At 55.5% G+C, this 10,511-nt stretch overlaps 1 protein-coding gene across 34 annotated transcripts in view; it reads right to left on the bottom strand.

Annotated features, from left to right (window-relative positions):
- Positions 1 to 475: 475 nt before the first annotated feature.
- The window catches only part of SCRIB (scribble planar cell polarity protein), a 99,069-nt gene continuing 89,033 nt past the window's right edge, over positions 476 to 10,511 (bottom strand). For 27 of the 34 annotated variants that reach the window (XM_041407096.1, XM_041407105.1, XM_041407114.1 and 24 more), the window contains 6 exons: positions 9,884 to 10,048; positions 9,042 to 9,181; positions 8,318 to 8,355; positions 7,288 to 7,362; positions 5,638 to 5,689; positions 476 to 2,673 (listed from right to left, as the gene is read on the bottom strand). In XM_041407096.1, the coding sequence (XP_041263030.1) occupies positions 2,513 to 2,673; positions 5,638 to 5,689; positions 7,288 to 7,362; positions 8,318 to 8,355; positions 9,042 to 9,181; positions 9,884 to 10,048 (631 nt within the window). In that variant the 3' untranslated portion in view covers positions 476 to 2,512. Of the gene's footprint in view, positions 2,674 to 5,450; positions 5,485 to 5,637; positions 5,690 to 7,287; positions 7,363 to 8,317; positions 8,356 to 9,041; positions 9,182 to 9,883; positions 10,049 to 10,511 lie in introns of all 34 variants that reach the window. The other 7 variants (XM_041407110.1, XM_041407117.1, XM_041407133.1 and 4 more) reach the window with 5 other exon arrangements.

Raw genomic sequence — 10,511 nt, 5'->3', positions numbered from 1 at the left:
CCCTGGCTGTAGGAAAAGGAAATCCACCCTCTCCTGAGACTGCTGCTCCTTTCCTGGGGTGGCACAGCACGGTGCTCATCCACTGAACCAGACTCAGGAAAACCTGACTGAGCTACAGGAAATGGGGCTGGTTTTTACCAGACAAACTATTTTTAAAAACTTTAATAATATAAACAAAATAGTGTTTTAGCTTTTTTTTTTTTTTTTTTTTTTTTTTTAACAGAGCCAAATAAGGAAAGCCAAGAACTGAAGGTCTTGCTGGTATCACTGTGTTTCATATTGTTTTTTCTTTCCCATCCCTGAATATTGATATTCTCAGCTGGCAGTAACTGGGGTGTGCATTGATTCCTGCTCCCAAAAGCAGGAACACCAGGAGCATCTTTGCTGGATTATGCAGTGAGTAACAACCACCAGCAGAGCATTGATGCTGAAACTGCAGACTTGACACAGGGCACACCACTGTGACTAAAGGCTCTAAAATGTAAAGTAAACTTTATTATCCTTGAACCACAAAATAGATTTCTTTGGTTGTACAAATTTCACTAGTTACAGTCTTGATGCGCTAATTTTCCCTCGGAGTCTCTTGGGAGAGAACGGGAGAGAATCCAGAGCCTGGCACCAGGTACCGCACAGGGAAAGGAGAGAAGAATCACAAGTTAGTCACCAAAACCCAGCCAGGATTGTTTCCAAAACTGCTCTTGTTAAAAAGCAAATGCTAAAATTAGATTTAAAAAGGAAAAGCTCAAATTGCTGATGATGGAGGCAGCTGCAGCTGCAGTGTGAGATTATCAGAGTTCCCCTTCACAAGTCTGTAAAATCAAAACATACAGAGTCAGTTAAAATGATCCGCTGGATTTTGGCATGAAAGGAGAGGCTCAACTAAAAAACTGCACCCAAAAAAACTGCATCCAGCTCTTTCCTTCAGCAAATGTACAAGCAGATGTGCCTGTCAGTGCCCAGCCACTGTGAGGCTCAAGGTCCAACCCTGGTCTTACTGGGGAGTCAGAGAGCACCAATGGAAGGGAACGGGACTGCGCCAAGCTCGGACCTTCCTCACGGTGAGAGGCAGTGAGAAAAAGAAAAAGAAAAGGGTTGTTTCCCCTCACTAGTGGCAGCAGAGGCTGACGGCAGAGTTGGGAGCAGCAGCTGTGACCTCCACATCTGCAGAGCTCACACGATTCAGAACCTGCTCACAGCCCTTGTTCCACTTCTGGAAACCAAGGCTCATACCCCCACTCATTTCTCATTTTCCTTTTTCCCTCTTGTGTGGGCAAACGTGCATTTTCCCCATCCTCCATGGGAAGGGGCCTGAAGCCATTGAGCTGGCAAAGTGGAACTGTGTGGTTATTGCAAGGCACAGGCCAGCCCCATTCTGCTCCGTGGTGCTCCTGGTGCTCCCTGCCAGCCCACAGCACACCAGGCACCCCGTGACATCCCTGCCCACCCTACAGCCAGCGTGGGCACTGTGGACTCCCCACCAGCATCTCCATGTGCAGGATCCTGTAACTCCCAACCTGACCCCAGCAACTCCACATTCTACCCATCCCCAGCTCCTGAACTCTACCCACTAAGGTACCTGCTGTCACACCTCCCACCTCTGCCGCCGTGTCCTGCCCCCTGTGCTGCTCCCACTGCTGTCACACACCCCTACACCCTGCTCTGGCTGTCGGCCCCGTCCCATTCCTGCCCCAGTTGACCAGTTCGGCCCCAGTGCCACAGGACAGACTCCTCCAGTCGTGTGCTCTGCAGTGGCTCCCACCGTGGTGACACAGGGGGATGTGCCCATGCAGGGAGGGAGCTGTCCCAGGACAGCACAGAGCCCCAGCAGGAGCAGTGTCCCACCAGGATAGAGGCAGGTGGCAGAGCTGGCTCTGTTTCCCTTGAGCACAGAGTGCCGGTGGCAGAGGGAGGCACTTTGCTGGAATTCTGGTGGTTTTTGTTTTCTTTTTTTCCTTCTTTTTGCCTCCAAGCTTCCCATTCCCAAACACTCCCAAAGGGAAGTGAGGTGACACAGTGCAGGAGCTGGGAGGAGATGCTTTTTGGCAAAAGACTGGAAACTAAACAGGAGTAAAGGCAGGCTGGACCTTCCTCCTGATTCCCACCAGAGGAGAAGCTCCTTTTAACCACTACAAAACCCAAGCTGAGGCAGTAACAGCTGGAGCCCAACACACTCTCACACTCCTACATTCTCCCTGTCCTACTCTTCCCCACACATAATATTTACAGGCTAAAAAGCTGCCCACTGTCCTGGCCACCCTTCCTCTCCATCTGCCAGCAGTCAGTCCAGTGTTGTCCCAGTTTTGGGATGTGCCCCAGTGCACTGTTGGGTGAGAGACGAGGGCGTTCACAGCCCCAGAGGAGTCATTTGGCCACAGAGCTCACGGGGAGCTCAGTCCCATCCAGAGTCTGCAGGCAGGGGCAAGCCTGCTGCTGTCCCTGGAGCTCCCGAAGGGCTGTGCCAGGCCAGTCCACTGCCCAGGCTGTGCCAGGCCAGTCCATTGCCCAGGGCCACCTATGTGGGGACAGCGGTCTCCAGGCTGCGCCGGCTGTGCCGGAGCTTCCGCTTGCTGCTGTACAGGGCCATGTCCTCCAGGGCTGAGGGAGCTGCTGCCGATGGATCCCCCGCTCCCGGTGCGTCCTCCTCCTCTGGCTGCCCGTCCTGCTCCCGGGGAACTGCAACGACAACAGGGGTTTGGATCTGAGGACAAAGCCCTGGTTAAGTCAGGTGAGATCCTGAGAGGAAATCCTTCCCTGTGAGCTGGTGAGGCACAGAGGAGCTGTGGCTCGCAGCAGCTCGGTGTGATGGAAGGTGTCCCTGCTCAGGGCAGGGGTGGCACTGGGTGGTCTGAAAAGTCCCTTCCCAGCCAAACCATGCTGTGATTCTGGCAGCACACAGCTGGCACAGTTAATGAAGATGTTAAGGCTAGCACAGGATGACAGAATGGTTTGTGTAGGAAAGAACCTTCAAGTTACCCCATCCCACCCCTGCCACAGGCAGGGACACCTTCCACTGTCCCAGGTTGCTCCAAGCCCTGTCCAACCTGGCCTGGAACACTTTCAGGGAGTGTTCCAGGGTATTCCCAAGTGCTGCATTTGGGACAGCACGGGTCTCAGTCACTCCCAGTAACCCCCTGCCCAGAACCCCCTGGTGACCTGCAGCTCATGTAGGGAGCACTGTGGGTGCTGGGAAGGAAGAGCCACGTGTGAGGAGACACCTGCCTGCAACACCCCTTGTTCACTGAACGTGACTGGAGTGCCAAGCTGCATGGAACATCCAGTGTCCTGAAATGCTTCTGCTCTCCAGAGCAGGGACCCACCCTGGCCCGGGTCTGCAGGGGCTGAGGGGTCCCTCTGCCACAGAGGGGGAGGAGAGTCTGGGTCACAGAAGGAAGGCTTTAAACTCAGGGGCACCACAGAGACATGTGGGACAGCTGCTGTGCTGTGGGAGGATCCAGACCCTCAGGGAAGGACAGGGGCAATCAGGTGAGGGTCACTCCTGTGGCATGCCCAGCTGGATGCAGGGAGCTGCTCCGAGGAGCTGACCAGAGCCCACAGGTCAGGGCTGCAGGGACAGGTGACATTTCTGACCAGGGACAGATGACATCCTGAGGATGAGAGAAAACAGGAACTACTGGAGGAAAGCACAGGCATTGCCACTGGTATGAATCCAGAGATTCCAGTTCTGTGTTGGCATTTTGGTGGGAAAGAACAGGTGAAATGCAAGTCTGGAGAAGAACAGGATGGATGCAAGTCCTTGGAGTAGTGATGTGGCCAAAAAGGCTGGACAGGAATAAATTAAAGCCACAGGAGGGCAGGGAGATTTAAATTAAATCCACAAGAGGGCAGAGAGCACTCGTTTGGTTCCTGAGTGTGAGAGCTGCAGAGTTCATTAGCCAGCAGCAATTAGGGCAGGTGCAGGATGGGGAGGCAGCTGCTGCTGCTGGGAGAGCCCAGGTGGGCAAGGAGCACAGGGAAAAAGCAGCTCCTCACATCCCATAGGCAGGGTCCCAGTAACAGGAGCAGCACACAGTCATCAGGGAGCTTCTGCAACCTGAGGGATACAGGACTGGGGAGCAAAAGTCTCCAGGTGATCTGGAGGTCATGCCACAACAAAGGGAACACTGCTTGGTTCCACCTGAACTGCTGCTCTGCAGTTCAGTAACTCCACAGCCTCATGGAAACCCTGGAATAAAGGTTTTTAAATCCATTTAAGAGAGGATGACCACGAAGTCAGACCAGAGACTGGAAGGAGCTGTTTCTGCATGGGCAAGAGGACGAGGGTGTGCTGGGAGGAGTGAGATGCCAACACTTTCCTGCAGCTGGATTTCCTCAGAGCTCCTGATGTAATGATTTGCTAGCACAAAATTTCAGAACTGCTGTGAGTCAAGAAGCCGTAATTCCATGATCCAGGACAATTCTGATTACGCTGGCTGGAATGCTGCACTGCCTGGGAGAGTGAGATGGGATGGAGGGCTCTGAAAAAGCCAGGAGAGCTTGGCCCCATGCCAGGAGAGCTGACTGGCATCCTCACCTCCATCCCTTCCAGATGATGTGGGAAAAACCTGCTTCTTTTTGTGTGCCCCACACACATACAGGTGATTTAAGCATTACTTCAGGACTGAGGGCTGGGTCTCCCCATGAGCACCACATTTTCTTTCTGGCTTTCATCCCATCTGAGGGCCCCACAGAGCAGGGACAGGCAACAGTGAGCTCTGAGTGCCCTAAGCAGCAGCTGCTATTCCCCAGACCTTCCCTGAGCTCTCAGTTCCCTGCACTGCCTGAACAAACAACCTCAGGAGAATAACCCAGAGCTCAGAGGATGACTCTGAGGGATGAAGAACAGATCCTGTTCTCAGGAAAGTATGTTTGTGTAGAGTCCTGCAGCAGAACCTCCTGGAAACAGCTCAGCTGTGGGTCAGCTGTCTGGGATGCAGCCTTGACTCAGAGGCATTTGTCAAGAAAAAAGGAAGTGTTTTGTTTTTTAAATAAAGGGATGAAACATGCAAAAAGAGTAACAGCAAACCAGCACCAACTGTTAGAGGCTACACAGCAGGCAGGCTCTGCCCAGCTCCACAGTGCTGCTGCAGCCCCTGGAGCCATCTGGGTGAGTCTCAGCTGTCTGTTACAGTGGGACAGGCAGACACAGCCCAGCTGGACAGCCCAGAGGTCCAGCTGCACACCTTTAACTCCTGCTGACTGAGGTGGCCACAGCCCACGAGTGCACCTGGGATGAATTTACCTGCACCAGTCCCTGTGCCAGCAGAAGGGGCACGAGGCAGCCCCTGCATGGACATCATGCACCTGCAGCAGGTGGCAGAGGCCAAAACCTCTCTGCCACATCCTACTGCCACTCCAGGACACAGACTGGAGAAAAACAGGCATGCTTGTAACACAGCACACTGGGAAAATTAGTCATCACTGAAAATGATGCAAATATGCAAATATCCTACCCAAACTGAATGTGGTGAGCGTGGAGTTGTCATTCTAGAACAGATAAAACATGGCATGGCTTCAAGCAACAGAAGGTGAGCTCCTCAGGGTGGTTCCACAAGGCAGGGGGACCCTCCAGACCCAGGGCAGGGCGTGAGCAGAACAGCCAGGACTGCCTGGGCCTGGCCTGGCCTGGGCTGGGCTTACCTGAGTTACTCCGGTCATCGACGTATCTGAGGTCATCAGCTGCATCAGGGGACTGGAAGGGAAATGAGATCATTCACACCTGTAACACCTGCGCCCAGGGCATCCCCAGCCCCCCTCCCACACCCCATGGAGGGGAAGGGACTGGCACTGCACAGAGGGGACACGGGCACAGAGGGGACACTGACACAGAGACTCCAGCAGGAATCCCTCGTGCCTGGGTTGAGCACCCTGGCCTGGCCTGTGTGCAGGAAGGAGAGGAAGAAACACAAAAGGCACAAAGTGTAGAGAGTGAAGAAAAAGGCTGTGAGCTGAAAGAGGGGAGATTTGTGTTGCATATGAGACAGAAATTCTTGCCCATGGGTGGGCAGCCCTGGCACAGGGTGCCCAGAGCAGCTGGGGCTGCCCCTGGATCCCTGGCAGTGCCCAAGGCCAGGTTGGATGGGGCTTGGAGCAGCCCGGGACAGGGAAGTTGTCTCTGCCATGGCAGGGGTGGGATGGGATTTAAGGTCTCTCCCAGCCCAAACCATCCCAGGATTCTGTGAACTATTGCACCCACACACACTGCCTGAGGGTTTGGAGCAGCAGCCTCCTTTGGAGGCACCTTCTCAGCTGCATGCAGACCCAGTGCTGTACCTGGGGAAATTTGGGTGGTCTGGAGCTGCCACAGAGCTCAAGCAGCTAGTCCCCAACTCGCCTGGGACAGAACTGGAGAGAGGCACCTCCCAAAGGAAGGCACCCCAGGAAAATGAGGAACCACTTCCAGGAGCAGAGCAACACCACAAGGGACAGGTGCCAGTGAAGAACAGACACCAAATAAAGCAAAAGTGCCTGAGAATCCTCATCCTGCTGCACTGCAGCCAGCCTGTCTGCAGTGACACACCTTTGTGTCCCCACAGTGAGGTGAAGCCCAGTGTGGCAGTGCTGGCTGGCTCTCCATGCACACAATCTGCCTCATGGTAGAGAACTAAAAAACCACCTAAACCCCTTTAGACACAGGGTTCTGACACAATCTGCTCAATTCAGCTGTCATAAATGCCATCAGGGACTGACTGACCCAGGCAGTTACAGCTCCCAGCCCTACAAGATTGGTTCCAGTGGCCTCCAGAACAGGGGCAGGGGTCAGGATCACCTCCAGAGCTGACAATCCATGACAGAACAGCTTAAAACAGCCCATTAGAGGAAGGAGAAGCACCTCACCATGGCTTTCCACTCTCAGGTGTGGACTCCACTGCCAGCAGAACTACAGCTTGAGAACAGGCACCCCAGCAGCTCCTGGCCAGGACACCAGGCACCAGCTGGAAGTTCACATCTGCTCCAATTTGGCATTTGCTAGCCATTATTTCTGTAACTTTTTATTCCCTTTTAGTTCTCATCTTTCATTTAAAAATATTTCAGTAGCCATTCTGGTGAAGATGCAGATGTTTTCTATCTGCAAAGCTTTTGTCATTCATTTTAAAACCATCTGGACCAGCCTTTTCCTAATCCCTCTTGGCTGAAGCCTCCACCAAGCCCTCAGTTTTCAGCAGGACTGGTGTCCCTGCCCCTGCACAGCAAGGCCTCTGCAGAGGGCTCCCCCAGATCCCTCAGCCTCAGCTCCTCCACCAGACCAAGGCCTGAGCTATGCAGAGCTGCTCAGCATGCAGTTTATACCTGGATTTCGTAAACAGGTTTGGAGGAAGGAATAGCAGCAAATTCCCGGTAGTCAAACTTCTTTTCAGACATTGACTAGAAGGGACAGCAGAAGAGAAGAAACAGAGAAGAGAGAGTGAGGGAGAGAACGGCTGGAGAGGCAGCAGCAAGCTGGGCAGTGCAAGCAGAGATCCCAGCAGAAGCAGAGGGACATCCTCAGGGAGAGGCAGGAGTGCCTGGACAGAGCCTGGGACACCCCTGGGACACTGCTTTGGAGCTCTCCTGGTGGCAGGAGGGGTCTGAGCCACAGAGGAAACATCACTGCTCCAGTGAAATGCTGATGCACACCAAGCCTGCTAGGAAGGCTGGTTTGGGGGAAGTTCATGGCAAGATTTCTGATAGCCACAGCAGAGTCAGAATTTCAGCCCAGGGCTGTGTTGTGGGGTGACCTGGCAGGACAAGGCTCCCTCTCAGCTGCTTTCCCTGAGCTGTCTCACCAGCTCTTGCAGGGCTGTGCAACAATGGCCCATGGCATTTACTCAGGGCTAGGAAAAGGAAAATGCTGATTGCAGCTGCAGGTCTGCCTTGTGCTCTCGAGGAAACACAGGGCCAAAGTCCCTGAAGTGAAGTGAAAGGCTTTCAGAACTCAGGCAAAGGCTTTCTGAATCAGGGTAAGGCTTTCTGAGCATGGGGAAAGGCTTTCTGGGCCTGGGGAAAGGCTTTCTGAACCAGAGAAAGGCCCTCGGAGCCTGGGGAAAGGCTTTCTGGACCTGGTGGAAAACTTTCTGAACAAGGAGGTGAAGCACCACGGAAAGGATGGCATCACAAAATAGGGGACAGAAAGCAGATGTCCCCTAGGAGCTGCAATAAAGTGGGGTGCCTCTGGCCAGGAGTGTGGCCAAATTCCATCCACAGACCCCTCACCCTCCCCTGCACCACGCAGGCCTGGCTCAAGGACCAAGTGGGCATCCACAGCTCCCAGCACAGCTGAGCAACCAGGGAATCCCAGGATTCAGGAAAGGTGACAAAAGCAAGCAGGAGAACATCATACCAGCCTTCCTGGGGAAGTGACGTTCCTGGGGCTGCAATCTGCAGGAGGGGACAGAAGAGCACAGTTAGTGACAGGCTAGCTGTGGGACAGCCACCCCCCAGCCATCAGCAGCATGTCAGAGTGGTGACACCACGCTGAGGGCAGGCCCTGCCTTCTGCCCTCCCAACAAACACCTCCTCACTGCTTTTTCAGAAAATCAGCATATGTTCCCACCCTGTTCCCTGGAACCTCAGCTCTGCCCCAGGTGCTATCACATGTCCTACAGCTGAGCCCCATCCCTGTGCTGTCCCCACGTGCCCCCAAGGACCTTCCAGCTGCGTCTGTACCTTCCAGCTGGGTGGAAGGAGGGAACTGCCCCCCAGAAGGAGGGTATTGCCCCCCAGAATGAGGGAATCGCCCCCAGAAGGAGGGAATTGCCCCCCAGCCCTGCCTGTCCCCGCAGGCAGCAGCAGCTCTGTACCTTCCAGCAGCGTGGAAGGAGGGAATTTCCCCAAAAAGGAAGGGATTGCCCCCAGAATGAGGGAATTGCCCCCAGAAGGAGGGAATTGCCCCCCAGCCCTGCCTGTCCCCGCAGGCAGCAGCAGCTCTGTACCTTCCAGCAGCGTGGAAGGAGGGAATTTCCCCAAAAAGGAAGGAATTGCCCCCAGAATGAGGGAATTGCCCCCAGAAGGAGGGAACTGCCCCCCAGCCCTGCCTGTCCCTGCAGGCAGCAGCAGCTCTGTACCTTCCAGCGGCGTGGGTGACGGCGTGGGCGCGGGCGAGGGGGACTCTGCCAGCTGCTCCAGCGTGCTGCGCTTCTTCCCCTCCTTGGACTTGGCAATGACCATCTGGGCTTTGAGAGCATCCTGCTCCAGCGATTTCATCCTGCCTCAGGAACGGGGTGGGGAGGAGAGGCCATCAGTGCTGGGGAGGGGACAGTGCCACCCGTGTGCGGCAGGGCAGGGACAGAGCCCTGGGCCGAGCACAGCTGGGTGGAACAAAGCCCCCGAGGGTCCCCAGGCAGGCAGGGGGACAGCTGGGCTGGCTGCCATCCCAAAACACACATGGGACCACATGTGCCAAACACACAGAGCCTGAAGCTATGGATCAACACGCTGAGAAGCTGCGGGCAGCCCCAGAGTGCCACACAACAGGACAGTGACCTGAGCTGGGGACAAAACTGCCAAGGATCACATGAGCAGGATCAGTCCTGGGGGCTTTACCCTCCTCTGGGCTCAGTGTGCTGCACCTTAACCCTCCTCAGCCTGCAGGAGATCATGAAGGCCAGGCTGAATGGGGCCCTGAGCAACCTGCTCTTGTGGAAGGTGTCCCTGCCCGTGGCAGGGGGTGGATCTGGATGATCTCTAAGGTACCTTCCAACCCCTGTGTGACACAGCTGTGAAAAAGTGGGCCCAGCCCTCAGAGGAGTCTGTTCCTTCCTGCCCATCAGACAGCCCCAGCATCCCCCCTTTTTCTCTGGGCAGTGGGCACCAGGGACCACCCCCACGTTCTCCTGCCCCAGGAGGCCCCAGAGGGGCACGGGGACACAGACAGGAGCATGCAGCTGTGGGGAGGGGCAGTGCACACCTGGATTGGCCTCCTGAGCCTGGGACTCTCGAGGCGTGGCTCTGCACTGGGCTAGCCATCTGAGCTGGCCTGGCCCCGGGAGCAGCAGCCCGCTGCCGGGACTGGTACAGCCTCCTGGCCAGGTCCTGCTCGTACTGCTTAACACTGTCTTCAAGAGCTGAGGATCTGAGGAGGAGCAGCAGGACAAGGAACAGGAGAAGGAGGAGGAGGGAGAGATGATGGTGATGAACATTGCAGCAGACAGGAACAGGAAAAGAAAGAAACAGATACAGGAACGTACCCTGGGGAGGGGAAATACGGGTCTGACACGGGACAGCCTGGGCTGCACTGGTCCCAGATGTGATCCCACCCAACCCTGGCCACTGCTGAGGCAGAGGAGCCCCTGGGGCAGTCGGGGACCGTGCCCAGGAACATCAGCCTCCATCAGTCCCCACATCCAGGGCTGCCCTCCCATGAGCTGGGAGGGACCAGGAACAGCTCCAGCCCCACGGGAAAGGCTGTGGGGTGGTCAGAGGGTGTGTGGGTGTGGGTCAGGCTGAGGGCACACGTGGGACAGCCTCTCAGCTACACTGACCATGTGCTCCATGCACCTCAGCTGGACCATGGGGAAGGGGAACACAGTGGCCAA

The sequence above is a fragment of the Onychostruthus taczanowskii genome, unplaced genomic scaffold (assembly GCF_017590055.1).
Source record: "Onychostruthus taczanowskii isolate IOZ18803 unplaced genomic scaffold, ASM1759005v1 scaffold253, whole genome shotgun sequence".
NCBI classification, from domain to species: Eukaryota; Metazoa; Chordata; class Aves; order Passeriformes; family Passeridae; genus Onychostruthus; species Onychostruthus taczanowskii.
Note: the sequence above shows the minus strand (reverse complement) of the source record. Positions and strands in the feature narration are given on the sequence as shown.